Source organism: Lampetra planeri, chromosome 3 (assembly GCF_965212315.1).
Source record: "Lampetra planeri chromosome 3, kcLamPlan1.2.h2, whole genome shotgun sequence".
Classification (NCBI taxonomy): Eukaryota; Metazoa; Chordata; class Hyperoartia; order Petromyzontiformes; family Petromyzontidae; genus Lampetra; species Lampetra planeri.
Window position 1 is genome coordinate 2,058,545 of NC_136109.1, and position 24,714 is coordinate 2,083,258.

The 24,714-nt window shown below is 47.4% G+C and overlaps 2 protein-coding genes across 15 annotated transcripts in view; one reads left to right on the forward strand and one right to left on the reverse strand.

The window, feature by feature from the left end:
* Positions 1-1,248: 1,248 nt before the first annotated feature.
* Positions 1,249-18,417, forward strand: LOC144736181 (uncharacterized). 6 transcript variants are annotated; one of them, XR_013588731.1, is made up of 15 exons: positions 1,249-2,055; positions 3,074-3,588; positions 4,257-4,396; positions 5,164-5,262; positions 5,999-6,130; positions 6,571-6,663; positions 7,502-7,543; positions 8,015-8,065; positions 8,209-8,274; positions 10,097-10,447; positions 11,315-11,378; positions 11,787-12,443; positions 12,670-12,803; positions 13,909-14,124; positions 15,975-18,417. XR_013588731.1 is itself a non-coding variant. In XM_078618770.1 (14 exons), the coding sequence occupies exons 2-14, from the start codon at positions 3,387-3,389 to the stop codon at positions 13,978-13,980; spliced, it is 2,103 nt and encodes a 700-aa protein (XP_078474896.1). In that variant the 5' UTR covers positions 1,249-2,055; positions 3,074-3,386; the 3' UTR covers positions 13,981-14,957. The 6 variants fall into 6 exon arrangements, 3 of the variants coding, with proteins under 3 accessions (XP_078474896.1, XP_078474912.1, XP_078474922.1); XR_013588728.1 differs by lacking the exon at positions 15,975-18,417 and adding an exon at positions 15,655-15,954; XR_013588727.1 differs by lacking the exon at positions 15,975-18,417 and adding an exon at positions 14,974-15,610.
* The window catches only part of LOC144736204 (dual specificity protein phosphatase CDC14C-like), a 28,597-nt gene continuing 20,898 nt past the window's right edge, over positions 17,016-24,714 (reverse strand). For 2 of the 9 annotated variants that reach the window (XM_078618810.1, XM_078618841.1), the window contains 3 exons: positions 23,988-24,294; positions 22,792-22,855; positions 17,016-20,316 (listed from right to left, as the gene is read on the reverse strand). In XM_078618810.1, the coding sequence (XP_078474936.1) occupies positions 20,216-20,316; positions 22,792-22,855; positions 23,988-24,294 (472 nt within the window). In that variant the 3' untranslated portion in view covers positions 17,016-20,215. Of the gene's footprint in view, positions 20,317-21,978; positions 22,856-23,987; positions 24,295-24,714 lie in introns of those variants that run through there. The other 7 variants (XM_078618819.1, XM_078618833.1, XM_078618824.1 and 4 more) reach the window with 7 other exon arrangements.

The following is a 24,714-nucleotide window of genomic DNA, read 5'->3' on the forward strand; positions in this document are numbered from 1 at the left end:
TAAGTCTCAAATTGATTTTGTGTGACCAGAAAAAAACTACCGAATAGAAATCGTCAAAAGAAAAAAAATCGCATTTCATGCGATAGCAAGAAAGATCAGGTTTAATTTGAACATGAGGCAAGGGAGTCGACAGCACGGATGAGTGTGCGAAGATCGTGTTGGTTTCTTGACCATACTTCACTATGTTGGCCAGTGCGAGTTGGTGATTGGTGGTTATGGTGGGGGTCCAGCCACCGCATGCCCAAGCATCTTCTGTTTGGCTGGAAAGAGGGGGCTAAATGGCCGCGGCACAGGCTAGAGAAGAGATGGACTGATGTGGTACAGAAGGATGTGGAGTTGATTTGACCTGGTACCAGCCAGTTTCGTGAAGCACGCTGCTGCTGGGGAGTTGGAGGCAGTCGCCCACCAGCAACAACGGAGGGCAGATGAGCGACGCTCACAACGAGCGGACTGCCCGGTGGATAAAACGCAGAGTTGGCATAGTGGGGAGCACAGTTGGTGCTTCTGCCAGTCCTCTCAGCTAGCCAACCCATGACACCTGGGTCTGTAGCGTGTCCTGCCAGCGGACCTTCGACACTTCACGTAGCCTCAAAGTGTACCTAGCCTGGCACAAACGCCGTGATGACATCACCACCACTTAGTGATGGGACGGCGATTGCTGTGGTGGGTGCGGGACCACTCTCAGCCACTGATGTCGGCTGTGGCCAGCAATAAAACGCCGGTTGCCAGGTTTATAACGCAGCGCACTGATCACTGCGCCACCGCTCCCCCCCCCCAATTCCTGAGTTAATTATTAATTAATGTTGTTGTGCTCCTCAGGGGTTGAGGGGCGACGCAGGAAGTGGCGATCAGCTGATTTCCTTTGGGGCGCACAAACATCTCTACTCCAACAACAATCATCATCATTATCAGCAGCAATGCCTAACTACAGAAAACACACCAGGCGCAAACATTCACCGGCTGCACCCTGATGATGATGCTCAGAGGCATCTGAACCGGTCCCTTAGTCTCTTTTCTCAACCTCAACACAAACTCATGATATACATATAAAAGTATTGTTTAACACATCCCATCAGCTACACGGCTTTCTGGGAGTGTATCTTAGCAGAATATGCTCAATACCAACAAACTCTAGACCGGTTTCGACATTCATTGTCTCATCAACAGAGTCCAACTAGGGCACATGTTTGTTGAACTAGGGCCCATATATAACAGAGATGACCCTTGCCTATACCATCCTGGCAATTTATCAGGATTGGTTTAAGCAAGTATGTCTGCTGATGCAACACTGAATGTCAAAGCAGGTTCAGAGTTTATTTGGTATTGTGGCAATGCTGCTGATAAGATGCACTACTCCCAGAATGCCATGTGGATGAGATGTGTAAAGCAATACTTTATTTTTTACGTGCAAACAGCGATGGGAAGAGTTGAAGTTGTGATAATTTATTTTGTATATTAAACGGGCATTGGGGCGGTGCTTTTGCCCGGTATATAGTCATGAGAGCCAGTGGTGTATATTCCACATTGCTATGGCGGGGGGGGGGCATCCTTACAGTAATCGTCACAGAGACGGCTGGAGACATCTTCACGGACAGTAGAATTACGCGCAGAGCTCATGGGTTCCCGGCCACGGACGATATCGGAGCAGACAGTGATCTGAGTATCACCCACGTGGCCAGGATCAATAATTGACTGGATTATGGAGGCGGCAGGTTGATGCTGAGTGGTTAATGATCAACACGGTTCGTCTTGTCTCGAGGAGCCCCGAGCTTGGTTTCTCTACCTGACGACACCGACGTCTCCCATCATTCAACTCCACCTCCCTACCCGATCATCTCCCTCCATTCAACTACACGTCCCTCCACCATCTCCATCCATTCAATTCCACCTCTCTACCCCATCATCTCCCTCCATTCAACTCCACCTCCCTCCCCCATCTCCCGCCTTCATTCCCACACTTCCTCCCGCCCCCACTGATCCCCTCCCCCTCATCACGTGCCGCTTCGAGTGGCAAATTCCAGCGGTAACGACGAGGGGAGATGGAGCAGGAGAGAGGTGAGTGAATCTCCATTACCGCCACTCTCGTTATTCTAATCTCTACTAATTACGAGTGTCAGTCTCAACTGTATAAATTACATCACTCATTCGAAGTACTCTCACCCTTGGCAATTCCTCCTATTCCTTAATGTTGAGTCCGATTGACGCGTCCCGCGGCCGCGCTGATCGGGTTCTAGAGGGACTTGAGTTGAACCTGCTAGTATGTTACGCTGTGAGCGCGCTCAGAGAGCTCAGGCGCGCGTAGACAGCCCGAGCGAGATGAGACTTGAGGTGGTCAGCGGTGGTGGCTACGCTGCTACACGACGCGGCTTTCTGAAGTAATAACCCAGCACTGGAGGCAGCAGCGAGGGTTGGTGGATCGCACACAGATGTTGTTGTGAAACTCCCTTTCCGTGGGTGTCGAGGAGGTGCTCTACCCTGGCCCTCTAATTGAAGGCAGTGTAGCAAGTTGGCTCATCGCCATCTGTTTCCGTCGGTATAGGGATAGACCGTTGCCTACTCGCGCGCTTGAATATTCCCCAGGGGCTCCAGTTTCCACCCACTTGTATAATTAATCGCTCATCAGTAATTAACGTCATCTGTGAGACAGGTGTGTGTTTATTGAAGGTGAGGCAGGTGAGAGTGTTTCCAGGTGAGTCAGGTGTGTCTGTGCTGTCGGTGTATCCAGCCAGGTGGCTCAGCGGTAGAGGGAGCGGCTCACAAGTGGGAGGTTTTGTGTTAAAATCCTGGTTGGATGTGGATTTAGCCCATCATCCCTCCTGGGTCGATAAGGAAGTACCACTTTGTGGGGGAGTCAAGAGTGGTTGTCTTATTGATAGACTCACCCCTGTCATAGGAATGTGGAATTTCCACCAGTGGCTGTGCAGCACTGTAAACATGAGATGAGCAGCAATGCCTAATTGGTCATGTTTGCTAAATGATATTAATATGTACTGAGTCTGCTTTGATAGATGTCACTCAACAAAGTGGATGAATATAAATTCAATGTTCATGTGTTTATCTTTTTTCATTACAGACGGGAGCTTCAAATAATGACCAGGGTCATTTCAAAGATAGCATTCAGCATATAATTGTTACGTGTGCATTTGTAGTTTAAATCAGATTAGTGGCTTAATTCAACATAAAACAAACGTTAAATAAAGCTCATATCGAGTACATCGTGGGTAGCGCTGTTTGTTGCAAGCCGCTTGACGTTTTGGCCCTTTGAGTCTGTGGTCAGCAGCTGTGTTTAAAATATCAAAACCTCAAACAAATTTTTATTTTGTTATCATCGAGAACATTCACTTTATTACAACAACAAAAATTACACGCTTATTTAAATACCAGTTATGTTAGCCCAAGTGGAAAACCCAGGAGATGGATATGGAACAAATCCTGGATCAGAATCAATGGCTCCAGGGTCTGGAGCCCCAGCCCCAGGATCTGGAATCGCGCCTTCAGGAACCGAAATCTCAGCTGCAGGGTCTGGAACAGCCGGAGAGACGGATCAGAAGGGCGGGTTCTTTGCAAGAAAGTCGGCGAAGAAGAAGTGTGAGTGAACTTGCAGATGATGTCTTCCTCGGCATCGTTGGCATCGTCGTCGTCAATGACAACCAAAGATTCACAGAGACACCCAGACCCGGGGCTTGAACTCATGCTCCCAGCGGTGCTGGCTTGGTGTCTAAGCCGAGGCCACCCTGTGTCTCCTGGAGACAGTGTTTTGATTAAGCCCAATACAGTAGGAATGGTTGTTCCCTCTTTACATTCTCCAGATTGCTGCTCCTCATCTGCCTGCTCTCGCGTTTGTTTCAAAAATACTGTTTTCTAGTGTCCAAAGCTCGAGGCTGAGTGGGCAATTGTCCCATGAGAAGAGGCACATAATGGCCGGCTTACCACAGTGTGATCTTTGAGTGGTACCTGTGGGTGATGAGAGCACTCCGAGACAATCACGGGGTCTCTCTGTCTCTCTCTGCCTCTCTCTCTCGTGTGTGTCTCTGTTTCTATATCACTGTCTCTCTCCTTGTCTCTATCTCGAGTCACTAATAATCATCTCAGCAACATCATGATGATGGTAATAATCATGATATCTATAATATTGATGATGATGCTATTCAGAAACATTGTAATTATGAGATGCAGAATCACTGTGGTGAAGGTATGGATGATGGTTTAGGTGATGAGGCTGCTGATGCTGATGGTGTTCATGTTGCTGTGAGTAGCCCAGGAGAAAGGCCTGGAGGAGAGGGCTCAGCGTTTCCGTGACGACGGCGTGCGACACAAGGCCAAGCTTATTGGGGTGGATGACGTGAGTGACTCACGCGGGGAGAAGCTCTGCCAGGACTCCATGATGAAGCTGAAGGTGAGTCAACCATAGTCACAGAGTCACAGAGTCATGTAGACCCACAGAGTCACACAGACACCCACAGAGTCCCACAAGACCCACAGAGTCACACAGATACCCACAGAGTCGCACAGAGAACCACAGAGTCACACAAGACCCACAGAGTCACACTGAGGCCCGCAGATACCCACAGAGTCACACAGAGGCACACAGAGTCACACAAGACCCACAGCATCACACAGAGGCCCACAGAGTCACACAGAGGCCCACAGATACCCACAGAGTCACACAGAGGCCCACAGAGTCACACAAGACCCACAGAGTCACACAAGACCCACAGAGTCACACAGAGGCCCACAGATACCCACAGAGTCACACAGAGGCCCACATATACCCACAGAGTCACACAGATACCCACAGAGTCACACAGACACCCACAGAGTCACACAAGACCCACAGAGGCCCACAGATACCCACAGAGTCACACAGAGGCCCACAGATACCCACAGAGTCACACAAAGACCCACAGAGTCACACAAGACCCACAGAGTCACACAGAGGCCCACAAATACCCACAGAGTCACACAGAGGCCCACAGATACCCACAGAGTCACACAGAGGCCCACAGATACCCACAGAGTCACACAGAGGCCCACCGATACCCACAGAGTCACACAGAGACCGACAGCTTGTTGCTGGTTGTTATTGACTGACCTTCGCTGTGGTTGACCCTTGGTGTGGTTGACTGTTGCCGGGTGTGGCTGTGTTGGTGGTGGTGGCCCCAGGGTTTTGCCGCGGCCGCTCGCTCCCGCGGGGAGCACAAACAGAGGGTGGTGATCCACTTGTCGCTCAGCGGACTCCGAATCTCCGACGACAAGTCCGCCGTGAGTCCGCGCCACCCCTAGATCTGTTCAGCCCTAAATTAGCACCTCACCTAGGTCCACTCAACACAATATGCCCACTAATGCCCTCTCCCCGCTGCTCTCACGTGGTTAGATAAAAGGCTGCTACATCAGAAATGTGGCTACCATAGCAGTATAATGATCCACGCAGTGGTCTTATGATCCAGAGGTGGCCAGTTCGACTCCATCTCCCGGTGTCACCGCAGTCAATCGGCAGGTCACTTGTGGTGGGGCAAAGCGTAGGTACTTCTTGAATACTTCTGGTTAGTGTGGAAGAATAAACCAATACACTAGCACTCCCTCTAGTGGAGACCTTTCCACCAACAATAAAGTGAGCGAGCAGTTTCAGTGCTGCGCCTTTACTTATGACGTGGTTAATGGACTCGCTGATAAACAGCGTGGCGCCTGCTTTACGAAACGGCCATCGACACGCCGAGCCCTCGTCCCACCAATTAGCACTAACGAGCCGCGGCTGTGGAGATTGGCAGTGGGCCGCTGCTGGGGTGGGTTGCGGATGCGCCGTCCCCTCACGATCCATCTAGCTCCTTCTCTACACAAGAGGAGCCGATGTCATCGCTCCATCTCCTTCGTGGACGCCCTCTAGGACATGTTCTGCTCGTTGCCTGTCGCTCCGTGTCTTGCCCCCTGTGTCTATGCCCCCTGTGACCCTGCCCCCCATGACCCTGCCCCCATGCTCCGCTGCCTCTGCCCCCGAGAGGTGGTGGAGCACGAGTCTGTGCTGGAGAAGATCTCATTCATAGCGAAGGACTCGACGGATACGCGTGCGTTCGGTTTCGTGTGCGGAGCCGAGGGGCAGCACCGGTTCTACGCAATCAAAACGGCGCAGCTGGTGAGGAGCCCTGGGCCATTGGCGATGGTTTGGTGGGTTGAAAGTTACGGGCTCAGTGTCCAGGTGCGTGAGCTCAGCACACGTCTCTCCAATTAGGCCAAGACAGTCCCGGTGGTGTCACAGTGGCCATGTTCCCATGTTCTCCACGAAACTCTTTGTGAAAATCAGGATTTTGTCGCCAGTTAAAATGTCCTGGACTCGTTACATGGGCGTGGGCGAGGCTGCATGAGTAGTGGGCGGAGCTACCGGATGAGTGGGAGGAGCTGTGTTACAAGTGGGCGGGGCTAGTAGCTGAGAGGGTGGAGTTAGCTGAGGGTGGGGTTGCCAGCAGCACCATTGATATTCACTAAACTTCGTGTTTCTGTCATGTCTCCATCCATTGTGTCCTCCTCGTTTCTCCATCTGTTGTATTGTCCTCTTGTTCCCCTTCTCTCCGACAGGCTGAGACGGTGGTTGCAGACTTGAGGGATCTCTTTCAGGTCGTGCAGGGTCTGAAGATGAGGGTCAAGGTTGAAGACCCTGGGGTTGAGCAGGTAAGGTGTTCCACCTGGGCTCCAACAGGTGAAGGGCACCGGAGCCAGGGCTGCTGTACTGTCGGCCTTGTGTACAGTGTAACCTGTGGCCCTCCTGGGCGGCTATATTGCTCGGAGGGCACAGATGCTGACCCAGCATCGAGCTATCCACGTGGAGCTATCTGCATGGAGCTACCCGCATGGATTATTTGTGTCTTGACGCGAGGCCAATGCCACGATCAGGGTAACATTGGGGGAAAACCACTGCCTTTTAGATACAAAAATATAGTATAAGTTTGACATGTCAGGCAATAGCCTTTAACTATTTATTGTCAGGCAGTGTGTGGATGATATCACAACCGTGGTGAAGCCGCGTAGAGGAGACATGTTGCAGTCAAAGCTGGATACAACGCGGGTGTCTGGGGCCGTGAATAACACGCAGTATAGGCTACCCACGCTATCATGGGAAGCACACTCTGGAAGGTCACCGAACTGCACAGATGTCTGTATACAGTGCAGCGTCGTCTCAAGTGCCAAGAGTCTGACCGCGTAACCAACCTGTAAGAGATATCGTCGTATCTGCCAGACGGCCGTTTTCCACTTCTTATTTTGAGCAACACTTATGGTCGGTTGTCGGCCACAAAGAAGCTGTGGAGTCTGCAGCGCAAGAGCCGTGACCCGATGGCAACGCAAACACAAACGTGTTTGTGCCCACTTGGAATGCCCGATTAACGTGAAGTTCATGTGATTAGTTTTTTTGTAGGACGAGAGTTGACCCGTGTGGTGAATCTGAATCCACTGTATTACGAGCCGTGTCGCTTCGGGCGTTGACCACAACTTGTTCGTTTTTTCTTTCCAGATAACACCAAACGAACAGAGTCATGATGGAGACACAATGCAGGTGAGTGGCGTAGGTATTCCTAACCAATGTTCCCCTGGTTTAGCCAAGACAGTCCTGGTGGCTTCAAATGGTCACGAGCGAGTAGATCGCCATCAGAAGGTTGTGGTAGCAATTGCTCATTAATGTTGGGTAGAGTGTTGCCCCCTCGCACGGGTGGGTTTCTCCAGGAACTCCAGTTTCCTACCACGTATAAACATTGATTCTTAATTGCGTTGGCCAAATGTTCAAATATAGGACCACAGAGCTTGGGCAGTTGCTGGCGCCTATCCTGACTGCCTTCCTGCCTGTCTGGTTGTCGGCGCCTCCGTGCAAAAGCTGCCACGGCACCACAGATTCTACAACAGTGTTTTGATCTCTGCTGTGTGCGTGGAAAACGCTGTGTGTACGGCGTGACTAAGTAAAACATCAGTAGTCATGTTACTGCTGGGTGGCTGCTGCTATTGTGATTTGTCCCCTGCGCCGTGCACTTAGGGTGGAGAGACACTGTTTGGACGTGACGAAGACACCAACAAAATCACGAATGTGAGTTTTTTAAAGCCCCAATGGGATTCCAGCGAATCGAGAGATTTTTATTCTTATTAAATTATTATAAAATTGGAATCCCTTTGTGAGAGAAGTTAGAAGGGGTTGCACTTGTTTAATGATGTCGTGTTACACCAATCTAGGGACTGGATCAGCTGGATCTGTTTGGGGTCATGTCGACCCAGCCGGACATCAGCATCAGCCCGACTGTGAGTTCATGTGTTCTGTACAGCCACAACAACAACTGCCATTCGCCACTAAGTGATGGTGACGTCACCACGGTGCTTGTGTCAGACTATGTGCACGTTAAGGCCACGTGAAGTGTCAAACGACCGCTGGCAGTAGGTCACAGGGCAGACCCAGGTGCCATGGGCCGACTGACTGAGATGACTGGCCGATGGACCACCTGTGCCTCCTACTGTGCCAACTTGCTGTGTTTTAGCCGCTCGTTGTGAGCGTCACTGCTCTGCCCTCCTTTGTTGCTGGAGGGTGGACTCCTCCAACTTACCAGTAGCGTCCTTCACGAGCCTCCTCCACACACACGCACACATATGCGCACACATACACACGTGTACACAAACACTTGCGCACATACACGTGCACACACACAAAGACAAAGATCCCCTGTATAGCCTTTAACAGACAGTTGGGCGTGGGTGGTCAGCACCACGCCAGGCTGCCTTTGTCTCCCCAATGGCAATGTTTACACATCACACCAGTTACGTATTTGAGGCTGAGTCGACCTAGGGGAGTTCCCAAGACCGATTCAGATAATGGTCACTGGTGTTGACAGTGAACAGGAAATAAACTGGGGTGGCGTAGTATGCTAATCGTTGCTCCACACACACACATCCCCACGTAATTACACACGCACAAACTCTTTAATAGACACACATTTTTGCACGCACATAAAAGCACACGGCGCAACTAGATAACTTTGCAAATTGATTTGGGACGGTTGATTGAATGTTGGACACTGCCATTGGATGGGCTCCCACCTGGTTAAGTGCATCAGTCGTTAATGTAATGAATAACGGATTGTTTTATTATTTCAATTAATGTCAACACCGGTCTATAGTTTTGCTCGTGTTGAATGAACGCTGCTGAAACAATAGACTCCCAGAAGGACGTGTGACGATGGCATGTGAAAAAAATACTAATTGTGTCGTAATGAGTTTTGTGTTCATTGTTTTTGCTTTGAATGCACGCATAGTCTACACAATAACAATAACTCTGTAACAGTAAGAGAATAACGTCCTGCCACTACGAGTTTTGCACTAACAGTGTTGCTAATCACAATTACGACCGACATCGTGAAAACGAGACGCAGGAACTCAGGGTAGAGCAAGCAGCTCGAGCACGGAAAGTCGGGAGTTCAAGTCTTGGTTTGGTATTAACCCAGCCCATCATAACATGAGTACTGCTTTGTGAAGATGTCAGCAGTGGTTGTCATATGGGTAAACTCGAACCTGCCATAGGAACGTATAATTTCCACAACTGGCTCTACAGGGTGTAAACAGGAGATGAGAACCAACGCCTCAATGCTCACTTGAGCAGCAGCAGGACAACAACAAAGCGGTGCTCATTTTACCGACCCCCAGTCAACCTCCTGCGACTCCTCGCTCTACCGCTGAGCTACCAGTGCGGATGCCACTTCTAATCCTGCCACTGCTACTACCATTACTCACTACTGCCACTAACATTACAACTATTACCACTGCCATTACTCACTACTACTTCTACTACTACCATAACTCACAACTATTACCATCACTCACAACGACTATTAACTACCATTGCTCACAACTGCTGCGACTACCATTACTCACAACTGCTGCCACTGCTACTTCTGCTACTACCATAACTAGCAACTACTACTCTTGGTATTGATGTTACTAACTACCTCCACAACTACTACGACTAGTGCCATTACTAACTACTACTATCACCACCAGTACTGCTGCCTGGTTGTGGTTCTGGCTGCAGTGGTGGGGGCAGTTATGTGGTAACGCTCGTGTCTCCACTGTCCAGAGGGCCTCATCCCAGCCACCGTCTTGGTTCTCCTTCAACGATAACCACAACCACGTCCCCTCTCATCTCTCCGAACCAAGCCCGTGGGGGTCCGCCCCCCCCCAAACCACTCCCTCATCTACGAGTCCTGCAGTAAACCCCTTTGCCGACATACACGCAACATCATCATTGCCACCGTCATCATCACTTTCATCATTGGCACCGGGGAACCCGTTTGCGCACGGATACATGGATTCGCTGCGTAACGGATCATCAGCTCTTCCGGCCACCGCTGCCGCCGCTATCATCACACCACCCCCCAGGAACAAGAACAACGTGTCTAATCGAGCAGCCGGCTCCCAACACATGCAGGTTACGTTTTGTGATTCATTCACGTGACTAACCAATAGAGTAGAGCAGTCAGTGTGAATGATGATTTATTACAGTAATTCACTAATTAATTCCAGTCACTCTATAGTAGCGCACCGGTGGTCAGTCACCTCCTTGTCACTCTTCTATCGCCACTACCATGGTCACTGTTTCCATGAACTTCACACATTGATTCCTCTACCCGGGTTGAGGACTCGGTTCTGCCTGATTTGTTCGATCTGAAGTGTGTTCAACCACCACACTGCAGGTCAGAATAATCCACTCACCCAGCTACTCACTCATCCACTCACTCAATAACCTTTTCACCCACCCACTCACCACACCCACCCACCCGCTCTCCACACTGTAAGTCACCTCACTTCTTATGTTTCTTCCCTCGTATTGCTCCACTTTGGAAGAATTCCAACTCTTACAACATTAACCGCGCTCTATTCAAGAATGTGTTAACTTTTGCAACTGTAATAGTGATGTTTTGTTGCTGGCGCCATGATGTGCTGAACAACTATTGCACAGATCTCAATTTATTTGGGGGAAACCTTTTTCTTAGACTTTGTGTTGTTATTCAGCCAGGGGACCCAGTGCAAGTGGCTTCCAACTCGAATGTTGCGAGTTCCTATCCAGTCCATTAACATTGCACCCTGTGGGGTTAAAATGATTACCACTCTGTGGGGAAGATCAACTGCGGTTGTCTTTTTGAGAGATTCTCCCCCGCCATAAGAATGTGGAATTTCCACCACTGGCTTGGCTGTAGAGAGATGAGCATCAATGCGTAAATGCTAATTTGAACCGGAAATCATTTTCATGTTATGTTCTATTGCTGTGTTAATGTTTTAATTGATTCCGTTTCAGACTCCGGGATCACTTGAGCTCTTTGGCTCAGATCTGTTCTCCTCAGCTGACGCCTCCTCGACTGGTGTGTCTTAGACGTGGGGTGTGCGACTCTGTGTAGGAGTGTCCTGTAATGATGAGTCATGTTGTGGATGAATCTGGTCTAATGTCTCTTTGAGCATCGTTGTGGAGAATGTAATAAAATACATAACCAGACAAACATGCCTTCTTCACTTATCTGTCCCACCACAAAAAGTATTGTTTATACATCCAATGCGTGGTTGCTTGTATTGTTATCGTGTTGAACCACCATTGCTGAAATTATGGCACTTCCAGAAGGCCCTTTGGCTTATTAGCATAAAATATTTTATTTGGAGGGATTGATATAAGGAGGCGCATTGCCTGCCTTATTTTGTAAAAAAAAAAAATCCATTAAACGTCTTTTGCTTGCAGCTCAACTCACAAAAACCACTTGCGTCTCTTTTCTCTACAGGCCCGAGCCTGTACACCGCCGCCTCAACACAGTCCAATATAGCCGCCCTGCAAGGCCTACACACCGCCATCACCAACGCCGTCACCTTCGGCTCCCAAATGCCGTACCCACCGAGGCCCTCCGGCTTCTCACAGGCGGCGCCGACGGCCCACCTCCCTAAGCCTCCAACCGCGATCCCCAGTCCCCAGGCCTTTCCGGTACTGGCGATAGCCGGAGCATTTGGCCTCGCTCAGGCTCCGTTCGGTGCCCAGTCACAGCCGGCATCGGCGTGGGCCTCGCCACCTGGCATGGCCTACCGAGCCACGTCGCCCGCCATCGGCGCCGGTGTGTGGCCGCCGTGCGGGCCGCCGCCATCGCCGTGGGGTGCAGTGCAGCCGGCGGCGATAGCTCAAGCCGCGGCTCAGTCCTATCAGCCCAATCACTTCCAGGTCGCGCCAATTTTGACGCCGCCGGTCGCGATGCCGGTCGCGGTGCCGGTACGTGGTGTTGCAGTGCACGGGGAGAGGCCCAGGCCATCACAGACGGACGCGTTCCAGACGCTGGACCCGCTGGGCAGTGGTGGCGCTGGGGCCGGTGTCGGGGCTGATGTGCCGTGGGGGAAGGAGATGTTCAAGATGGCACAGCCGGCGAAACCGTCACTCAGCCAGATGCAGAACGGTGCGGGTGTGTGGTAGTGATGGTGGTGTATTAAAAAACATGGTGACGTCGATGGTGGTGATCATGAGGATGATATGTTGATGTGCTAGAGAGGATGGTTATGTGTAGATGGTGGTGTGTTCGATAGGAATGTGATGTGTCGATAATGGTTTGTTGGAGATGGTGATGTGGTTATAATCATGGTAGTGGTAAGTTGATGGTGATGCTTATGCTGTTGGTTCCACAGGAGCAACCATGCCATCGACCAATCAGCAGTGGCCTGGGCAGAGCCTTGCAGGGACAACCGCCTTCCCCACAGCCAATCAGCATCAGCCGGCACAGCCCACCCCCACAGGGGCCATCCTCGGAGCTCCTTCATTGGTGGGTTCTGTGTGGCTGACGTGGCTTGGACCCAGAGTTCATGTCACAAATGAGCAGGCAATTCCTCTCCTTCCCATATCTGTCCCTGCACATACAAAATTAAATGTCTCCGTGTCTATTTGTCTGTCTCTCTCCGTGTCTCTCTCTTGTTTATATTACTCACGCAGTGCCAGACACATGGCTATGAAGAACGTGTTGGCATTCACGTGTAAACAATGCTTCCCGCTGTGCTTTAAGAACTCCTGCTACCTGTAATTTTGTTCGAATCCTTCTATTCACCTGCGGGTTATCCGTGGGTAATGGGCATTACCTCATTACTCATTTGTATTCTGTTCACTGCTAAGATTTGTGTAGCAACTTCATCCTATTATCTGGTGGTTATCCACAATATTTTACCCCACGGATAACAAGAGTAAAATCCAGGTTACCCCGCAGATAACAGGATCTGTGATATTGGTTACCCATATCACCATGGCTAAGAGGAGTTCCCCTGCAATACACAACACAAAATAATCATTAGGAGTGCAGAACATTGTATTCCAAATGCAGATACACTCATTCACATATACATTTCACATTACAAATCATAGTTTGCACACGCACGTTACAAGGTAGAGGTGCAGCGTTGCAATTGCTTACATCACTGCTGGCAGGTGCTCCATCTATGAGAGGGGGCTCTAGAGGGTATGTAGTCTGCGCTTCCATGCTGACAAGACATGCTGAAAGAGGTGGGCCTACCCACACTTTATCCTACCGGACACGATCTACAGATTGACTGTTGGGTGGAAAGAGGCGGTGCGGGGGGGGGATTTGAAAACCTTTACCCTGCTGTCGCAACTGCCTGCTGTGCCAGAAGATCAAATCCAATTGGTAACCTCTGGATTGCAAAGCCCAGTGTGGCAACATTACACCACTGTGGCAGATCCTGTGTCAATGTACCAAATTAGCATCATATTAAACAACCAACATTCGCCAATAAGCGGCAGTGACGTCACCACGGCGCTTCTGCCAGCATTCGTTGCTCATACCACTACACAGCATAGCAGAGTGAAGTTTGTGATGTTAATGTCTCTTCCTCTATTCCTCTACCTCCCTCAACCCACAGGTACCACAGGTTCCTTGGCAGCAGGGGCCAACAGGTTCTGATGCTTTTGGTGGTAACCCGTTTGGCTTGTGAGGGTGGCAAAGCCACCCAGAGATCCCCACCATGAGTCACCCATCCTCCCCACGAGTCCAGGCGCCTGGTCCCCCCGGCCTGTGGTGGGCCCCAGTGCAATTGCACTGCCTGCACACTCGCTCGTTAGTTATACACCAGGCCTAGGTGAGTCTTCCGTTTGGCAAATCGATTTCTCAGATTACAGAATTACAAATGATCAGCAAACTCGAATATTCGTAAAAAGCCGATTAAGATATCTAACACAAAATAATCCTTAGCGTCATATTATTTGGTCTTTCGGTAAAGTCACGTAGATAGGTTCAAAGAAATTTTTTAAAAAAAAGAACAAACTACGATGTTTCGATCGCAACACAAGCGATCGAAACGTCGTAGTTTTTTGTTATTTTCTTTGAATCTATCTGCGTGACTTTACCGAAAGACCCAAGAATATGAATTCTTACATTCACGAAAGCTTTAAGTCAAGATTGAATCCTTAGCGTCGTCGTGGAAAATAGAATAAAATATATAATCAGACACTACGTCTCATATCTGCCCCTCCACATAACACATCTCATTGGCCACGGCCTTCTGGAAGTGCATATGATCAGAATTGGTTCAACACAAGCAAACCTCAAAACTGGTTTCTACATCAGCAGTCATGCTTGCTTAAACCAATGCTGGTGAAATAGTTGTTTTGGTAATGTGATAATCACCGGTATAGTCTGAACACCACTTAAGGTGGATTACAATTCCAACGCCAATGCCTGAATGTTAGGAATGTAGACACTGCAAACACTATTAATATTCGTAGCTACCCAGCGCAATAAACGAAGCCAATTAGTGTTATGTTTGGCGATCGCGTACGGTATAGTTTTGTGGACGTGTTGCTTAAACGATGATTGAAATGTATGGATTTAATTGTCAAAAACAATATTTGCACACATTTTATTTATGTGCAATGTAAAAAAAATTGTGCATAAAACATGAATTTTACTTTTCTCACCGTGTCCTCAGGTTGTTGCGTGTGTACGCGTCACCTTAATATTGACCAATCAGGATCAAGCATTCACCAGTATTCCAATCACAAGCAGGCAGTCGATATCGGCTACCAATCACCATCGCAATGAGCCAGGAGGCAAATGTAAACACTGGAACGCTGACTTGGTTAACCCTTTGATCAGTACCTTATAGCAACACGACTTTATACTATCTTTGTTCATATTGGATCATGTTTAGGAGCTATTGTGACCCCACGTTGCACGTAGAATAAATGCATCAAAACTTTCAAACTAAGTTGCAAAGCTGATCATTAATTACATGTACTTTTTTTTTTATACAACCTAGGAATATAGGTAATAAACAAGTGATAACTATGGCCTATTTTCAATATACGTTTTGTAATGTTTTCCAAATGTTTGAATGCCAAATATTAGGTGACAGAAAACATTGTTGATAATCACTTTTCATAATCAAATATATAACAAAAATATGCCATGAACACTGGTTTTTGCCTCCAACAACACCAGGCCACAAATTCATTTATGCTGACAATTTTTCGTTGGGGGCGCTGGGAGTGACAAAGAAACAGAAGAGAGCCCCCCCGCTGATTTAGATGGAACAATATTTCCAAACACTGGTGCCTCAAACCTAACCTTGTGAAAATTGTGGTATCATTGTTTCATTTTTCCAACTCAGAAGCTAACAGGATGATGAACGTGCATTTCTAAGATCATTCCCGACACAAACCCAGGATATATTGGTTTGACGTTGGACAGAGGCCTCACTTATTCTCAAAGAAATGAAGACGAACACCATGTCCAAAATAAATATCCAAAAGCTAACAGGCAGACTTCCCTCACTTTATGGGGGTTCGGTTTATACAATATTGCAATGTATAAGCAGCTAGCCTATTTCTACTCAAAATTTGCTGTACGGTATGTGTTTGGAGTAGTGCATACAGTACGGCAGGCAGCTGTCTCGTGCGATCTCGATTTATGCGCACTTTTTTCTTCCAGCATCTATCGCATGAAGCGAGGGAAACCTGTACTGGGCTGAGGTTGCGATGCAAAGACACCTGCAAACAGCATCCCTGGGCCCGTGTATATATAACTTTTTTTGCACCGTACGTAACCAGCCGTGCTAATCGGAAGTGCGAAACACGAGTGCCTTGCGCACTAAATCTTCCTACAGTCCAACAAGAGAACAAATGCCACATCGCGAGCATACAAAACGACCCTCAAACACGACGCTACCCATCTACGAAGATCTCGACCACATGCCAACGGTTCTGGACAGCAGCAGAGGACCTGGAATCGAAAATCACTCAAGAAAAGTGACGGCACCAATAAGGCAGCACATTTGTCTAAAAAATGAGCCGAATAAAAGATCCGACGGCCGAACATACTTGCTCCGCACTGTCTGAGCGGCAGGTGCTTAATTATAAACCACATCAGGACTTCTTCTCATGGGCGATGTGGATATCTGATGCACCAGTTGATTCAGAAATTCTGCACAGCAACTGTGGCAAACAATGGAACACATTGTGAACAATCGATCCCTTATATTCACTTCCAGGCGAGATGACGGATTCCATGTACGATGTTTTAACTAGATATCAAAATGAAACTACCCTTGCAAATGTTGCCATTTCCATACAACAGATTTATTTAGTAGAGTATATCGCTTGTGTTGTTTCTTTTTCCCAAAAAGAGTATCATTAATTCCGGTCAGAACTAATAAAGGTTTTGTAAATGTTTGTGAAGACACAAGTACCCGCAGGCCAAGGCCACTCAGCTCCTATTCCTCCCATACCACATCAGCCCATCTCTCTAGCCCGTGCTGGACCCGTTCAGCCCCCTCTATCCACCCAAACAGAACCTGCTGTTGCACGTGAAACAAATATCCCACGTATACCGATAGTGTTGGGGACAGGATTTGTTCAGATATTCGTCATTGATGAGTCAATTGAACTTTCATCACCAGGTTCAAAGCATAGTACACTTACCATTGCGCCACAACTCCCCATGCACAAACACCCAGCAATAACAAAAGCATAATACAGTCTCGAGAGGTTTAATAATACACATTGGTTGCTACACCCTACACTTAGGGTAGAAAGGGAGGTGGACGGTGGAAAGAGGCCCCCCTTATTTTCTTCCCGCCAAAGTAATAGAACATTCAGCCCCATCAGACCCATTCACATTGCACAAAAATTGGGCTCAACGCGTCCAGATGATCAACAGGGACAATTCGACAGTGAATATTCCGGTCGATCGACGTTAAACATGGAACAATCTCGCAATCGTTACTCCGGTGGTGACAATATAAAAATACTAATATTGTGCACAGTCCCGCCCTTTGTGGTGGTTACTTTTACATTTTATAAATGGGATAAGAAAGACTTGCATATGGTTACTGTACGTGGGTATAAAAATATAACCATGTTCGGCTTGACGCACAATCTCGCGGCGACGTCCAGACGCGTGGCCCCACGTGATCGTCAGACAATACCGTCGTGGTCGTGACGTTTCGGATTTTAAACGAAAAATGATTTTTTTTTTTAAAGCTTCTCGCAAACATGATTAGCATATCCCAACAATACATGCTAAACGTCACGTTCCCACTGAATGCTGCACACACGTTTTTGTAAAATAATTAATTCGCAAATATAATCATTATTGGCTAGTTCAGTGTCAAAAGCTCACTCCGCCTTCAGGTGCACTTGAAAACTCGTGTACATGCGTGTTACATATATATGTTAGTGTACTTTAAAACATCAACGGTAATCGCGACTGTGGTAGTGCAAAGCGTGTTGTGTACTGCTGCTTTATTCATGGTTGGTACTTTATCGTTCTTATTGCTGTCGTCAATGCGATGATGTCTCTACAACGTCTTGTGTTGCAGGTGAAGCGATCTTGAGAGCAGTGCTCACTCAGATACTCAGTTATGCTTTAGTACAAAGTTTGAACGTATAATTTAACTAATTGTTTGTCGACATTGCTTAATATATCACAAGATTAGAATCTGGCCGAGTGGCTCAGTGGTAGAATGGATCGCAATTTGAAGTTTGTAAGTACTGTACAAATGTTGGTTGGGGGGGTTGATAGCCCATTAACCCACCCACCAGGGTTGATACAATTTTGGCGCGTTATTTAAAAGGGTCGATGTGTCGCGTCGTTTGTGAATCAGGTTCTTTGGGCCTGGTTAACTTCTACGTTAGACCTACGAACACCGGCCACAAACTTCTAAACTTCATTAGCTTTTTTGCATAGAATACTCCCGCTCGTTAAAAAACAATTATACTTAGATCCCAAACCCACCTTATATATCGCCATATTTGACCCATTTCAACTTTACAAACTGTAAATGTGTATAAACGCGGACGGCCCTTGTGTCAATCCACTGATTAAAGAGTGCCTTCAGCACACTGTGCGGGCCACGGTGGGTTGTTTAACCATACTTTACCGTGCAAGTCATTGTGGGTTGGTGTAGGTGGGGATCATCGATAGTAAAGAACATTGATTGGTGTCTGGACTTATCCCAAGTACTCCTACTAGCTGTTTCTGCACGTATGAGCTATGCATATACATACGTGGCTTTGCATTCACTCCCTCGAGTATTGTCACTCTAAATAGATGCTCACTAATGGCACTATCCTATAATTTATACAACAGCAGGGATTATTCAGCCATGCTAGTGTGTAATGTGTACGTGTATAAATGTATGTATATACATTATAGCTATGTGCTAGCGTATGTACGTGTGTGTATATATACGAAGGAGTATAGATTAGGCACATAACGATTCACCAATTAAAATCCATTCTCAAGTTCATGAAAATTCATTATAAAAATACGATGCAAATTATCTGCTAATTTTTCATACAGGTTAATGAAATGAGACAAAACGAGAAACAATACAAACGAGACAAACAATAATCTATTCTTAAATCAAACCTGAACCCTTCATTCAATACCCGGGGGGGGAATATTTATATGCCTGACCTACATGTGTGTGTGTATGTGCTAGGGTTGTCAAACAGTAACCGGTAAACTGGGAACCGTTTTCGGAATCGGTAACTGGTTACGAATATCAGAACCCGTAATGCATTTCAGTAGAATTTTTGTAATCAACTGATTGGCACGTGCGGACTGACGTAAGGAGAGGGCGGCGGACATATGGAAAGGATGGTGGCAGGCCTTAGTCACCGCGTGGAACGTTGCTTTTGTTTCTCAGTTAAGAGGTAAAGGTGCAGCCCTGCAGGTGTCCGCTCACACCACTGCTGGCAGAAGGGCCTCCACTTGAAGTACCTCTAGTGGTATTTGTTCTACTATTCCTCACTGACCAGTCGTACTCGAAAAGGTGGACGTACCCACACTTTACCCCACCACACAAAACCTGCCGATCGACTGTGGTGCACTCATGTACACTGGTGGGTGGACATAATAAATTGTGGGGGGGGGGGGGGGTGTTGTTTCAACGGCCGTGCCACGAGATGGAATTTAACTGGCGATCTCTGCATTGCAAGTCCAGTGTGCTGACTGCTACACCACCCCGGTGGAAGCTGCCTTCATTTCTCAATTAACCCTTTCCCATTCCAATGACGTAGGTGTAAGTAATCAGTTTTGCTTCCGAGACATACACATATAATAAAATAATTTTGTCATATCGAGGATCCCACAAGATCATGGGGGTGTGGCAGTTTGGCACCAGCTATAATACAGTGAGGTCATGTCACTACAGTTCTCTCTGCGGAGAGCACGACTTGAAAAACAACGGTGCTATGCCTCTCTAAATAAAGTAACGTTGAACCACTTGCGTGTTCCGAGGTTCAGCGGTGAACAGAACCCATGCTGCAACTTGCAGACATCTCAGAACGGGAAAGGGTTAAAAAACTAAACACATTTTGTGTCCTTAACTCTTGACATTTCTATGTGCCGCAAACCGGTAACCATTTTATTTCATGCGATTACCAGTAAAGTAAAAAAACTATCTTAACAACCCTAGTACGTACATAGATACATATACGTACGTACACATACTGGGAAATATGTACTATACATCGATACGTACCATACACATACATCAAAGAGGTGTGTATGCACGCACACGTGTATAGATGTAAGTATAAACACGTATGTACATATACAAAGCTTTGTATTGTCCACAGATATGTATCATATACACACATTAGGTATGTGTACACGCATGGGTACACACACGTGTACGAGAGTTGATGGCGGAGTATGCGATGATGTCACTTCGCATGCACCCCAGGCCCAACTGTAGCCCCTTCCACCGCAAAGCATCTTGGGAGTTCAGGGGTCGTTAGTACTGGCTCCGTGATGGCTGTAGAGACTGGAGGGGGGGGGGGGCAGGGGGAAATTGGGAAACATAACATCCATTAATGATAGGGTTTTTCCCCTTTTTTCTGGCAACAAAACTGAAACCTTTTGCAAGGGGTCATGTTTACATTAACCACAATTATTGCAGTCAGAATGCAAACAAAAAACACTCTAATTTATGCATTGTCCTTTAAACTGATTGGTCCACACCAGAGACAGCTTTCCTTAGAGCCTAGTCTCATACAGCGTTCGACCAGATAACGCCAAAAGGTGCACAGTTCAAAGACAACGCACTATCAGAGTAATGAGGGCTCGGGGTAAGCATCTACATCGAGGCCTCCTTTGCCAGTACCAAAATATAATAGGGTTTTTCCCCTTCTTTTGTGAACGCAAACTCTGGTGACACTAAATAGATTTTATACAAACAACAACGATAAGCTTTGCTGTCGGAACAATATTAATAACCGGTCAGGTGGCTCAGCGGTAGAGTGGGCAGCTCGCAATCACAAAGCTGCGAGTTCAAATCCTGAGGGGTCAATAAAATGAGTTGCATGGCTTAATTTTGGAGCTTTCGTGACTGCAGGAATTATTCTTTGGTTCTTTCGGTTAAGTCACGTCTAAAGATAAAATAATAAATTAAATCATAGCATATTACGACGTTTCGATTGCAACACAAGCAATCATCATCAGGCATAAAAGAAATAGCAATAAAAATCTAACTAGAAAACTATAGACAGACATACAAGCAGACAGACATCACAAGGACACACAGAGAGAACACATATCGGCACAAAGAGAGAGGTCGTTTCTGTGACCGTGCCTTAAATATAGAGAGGGGACGGGGGCGGAGATAGGGAGGGGGCAGAGAAAAAAATGAGCATATCAATGAGTGGACGGCAACGTGATGCTGCAAGTAAGACGACGCAGCATGGCAACGTAAGCTTGAAAATCAGGAGAAAGACACACGAAAATTAAATAACCTAGTAAAATATCGAAATATAATGTAATGCAACACAGAGAGTCGGTCAACACACAATTAACGCATAGCCCGGTTGATTACGTATTTCAAAGATTGCTAAGTTAGAATTTAAGTGTGAAAATTCCAAAGAGAGGACACAGACAGAGAGAACAAATAGCCAGAGAGAGAGAAAAAAGATGAGCTTAAAACTTCCCCGTAGAAGTGGTTCAATCTTAATTTTGGAGCTTTCGTGACTGCAGGAATAATTCCTGCAGTCACGAAAGCAGGAATAATTCCTGCAGTCACGAAAGCTCCAAAATTAAGATTGAACCACTTCTACGGGGAAGTTTTAAGCTCATCTTTTTTCTCTCTCTCTGGCTATTTGTTCTCTCTGTCTGTGTCCTCTCTTTGGAATTTTCACACTTAAATTCTAACTTAGCAATCTTTGAAATACGTAATCAACCGGGCTATGCGTTAATTGTGTGTTGACCGACTCTCTGTGTTGCATTACATTATATTTCGATATTTTACTAGGTTATTTAATTTTAGTGTGTCTTTCTCCTGATTTTCAAGCTTGCGTTGCCATGCCGCGTCGTCGTCTAACTTGCAGCATCACGTTGCCGTCCACTCATTGATATGCTAATTTTTTCTCTGCCCCCTCCCTCTCTCCGCCCCCGCCCCCCTCTCTATATTTAAGGCACCGTCACAGAAACGACCTCTCTCTTTGCGCCGATGTGTTCTCTCTCTGTGTGTCCTTGTGATGTCTGTCTGCTTGTATGTCTGTCTATAGTTTTCTAGTTAGATTTCTGTTGCTATTTCTTTTATGCCTGATGATGATTGCTTGTGTTGCAATCGAAACGTCGTAATATGGTATTATTTAATTTATTATTTTATCTTTAGACGTGACTTAACCAAAAGAACCAAAGAATGCGTTGCATGGCGTGGATAAGTTGACAGCAGTTGTCCTATGGAGGGACTTGCCAAAGTCATAGTAATGTGGAATTGCCACCGCTGGCTCAGAGCTGTAAACAGAAGAGCATCGCCTCAACGTTAATTTTAGGAAATCTTTTTGACTATTCGAATTGATACCAAATATGCCAGGAAAGCCTCACCGAGTCTCAGAACTCTTTCTCAGGAGGGTCCTGCTACAATAGGATGTTTGGTCAATTCCATTAGTGATGAGAGTTTGGCTTCATGTGAGAGGAAACTGGAGAAACCGGAGAAAAGCCAGCATTACACTACGAGTGTGATACTCAGCACTGCTACCTCCTGGCCACACAGCTACAATATCTGGCCAGTACTGGTGGCTTACTCATCCAAGTACTAACAAGGTCCAACAGAGCTTAGCTTTCCAGATCCAGCGAGACCGGGCACCATTCCGGGTGATTTGGTCACACAGAATCAGAATCTTTATTTATCCTGGAGAAATAAAGGGGAGGGTGTGAGTAGGGTATGGGAATGCAGCAATAGTGTGTCATAGAGCAAATAGAAGAGAGAGAAGGGAGAGAGAACCAAGAAGAGGATGGATACCGGCGCATGGCTGACCGGGGGCAGCTGCCTCCCACACCGCTCCCTCCTCCGTTGCCGGCCTCTGCTGCGTCAGCCGACACGCCAGGTGGGTCGGGGGTCAGGTGGTGGGGGGAGAATTGTAGTGGAGGACGGCATGGGGTGCAGTTAAGGGAGTGGGGGAGCAGAAGAGAAGAGACGGCATGGCGGCAGAGTCAAGAGAAAAGCGTGAAGGAGGTAACGGGAGAGAGGCCGTCGAGTAGCATGAGCCCTTGCAAAGTTGCGGGATTAGTATTGGCACTGTAACTGGGTGCATATGCACAACACTATATGCACACACCACATATACAGCTTGATACACGCGTACAACTGCACACACATACTAAAACACACACATATCTATACAAAGATCTCCTATATAACCTTTAACAGACCTTTGGAACAGTGCTGTTAGCAAAAACCTTTTAAGGGCGGCACAGCATAAAGGAGTGGGTGGCCAGCACCATACCTGGCCACCTTTGTCTCACAAGTACTGATGTTTACACACTGCACCAGGTACTCATTTAAGGCTAAGTCGACACATACATACAAAAGACAACAGAGTTACACACATATGCATGCCTTTATCACTCACTGCACACATGCAAACACCATGGTGCACAAAGCTTTGCACACATACATCACTGCACAGAGGTTCATAAAACATACACCTGCAGGCACATTTATACACAAATACAATCGACCGCACACACACTAGAACCTGTGTAGGTACTGTGGTTATGGGATTGGGAGAGAATGGGGGTTGAGAGGTTTCACCAGGTTTTTGTGAAAATAACAAATGATGGAAGTACAAGCATCCAGCCTTATAGCCTATACTACCTGTTACTACAGATGGTCGTTGGTCACCAAAGCACTCACTACCAAGGGTCCACCTTGATTGATTCCAAATTCTGATGGGCGACATTGTGGACAGCAGAGTACAATGATGCCATAGCTATTATTGTACTGTACTTTTACGCTCCCACGTCTATGCTCGCTCCCCACCTTCACTGACCAACTGACCAATTGACCTCACCTTCTAGGAGACTCAGTGCTATGGCCAGTTTTGGGATGGGGTTTTCCCACCGGTCTGACCAGCGGGCTAAACGTCTGGTGGGTTAACAGGCTGGAATGCTAATGAACCAACGAGCAGGCCGGCCAAACTCTCTCCGCCGACTTACTGAAGAGTAGCGGCCGAGCTGTCGAGGGGCAAGTGCCACAGCCCCCGGTGCATTATGGGTGGTGTCAGCAGCACCCGAGATTCTCCCACGGGTGTCGCGCGAGAAGATGACGCAGCCGCCACCAAATCCACCAACGCCGCCCATTCCCCAGTCATCACGATCCGTGGAGCTAAACTTATTGGCCGAGCGGCGCAGCGTCGACACGTGATTGGCCGAGGCTCTTGACGAATTGGAAACCGTGATGGTGACATCGCGATCGTTGGACAGGTTCCCAAGGGAACCGCTCAGTCGCGGGTTGAGTACAAAACTTGGCGGGAGCCAGGAGGTTGAGAGGAAGGTGGGGGGAGGGAGGGATGAGAGGGGAGACACAATGAATGAATGTTCATGCAGTGAAATTATTTTACAAAGTAAATGACCGCGTGTTTGTTCATGCAGATGTTATAAAATAAATGCAGCTGCTGATGATGATGATGATGGAAACATGATAATTGGTTCTTTACCCTTCTATCTGGCAACAAAACTGACACCTTTTTACAAGGAGTCATGTTTGCATAGACCGCAATACCTGCAGTCATAATACAAACAAAAGAACATAACTCTGATAATGTGCACTGTCCTTAAAGTTGATTGATCCACACCCGAGACAGCTTTCCTTAGAGCCTAGTCTCATATGGGTTGGACCAGATGACGCCAAAAGGCGCACAACTCAAAGACAATGCACCATCAG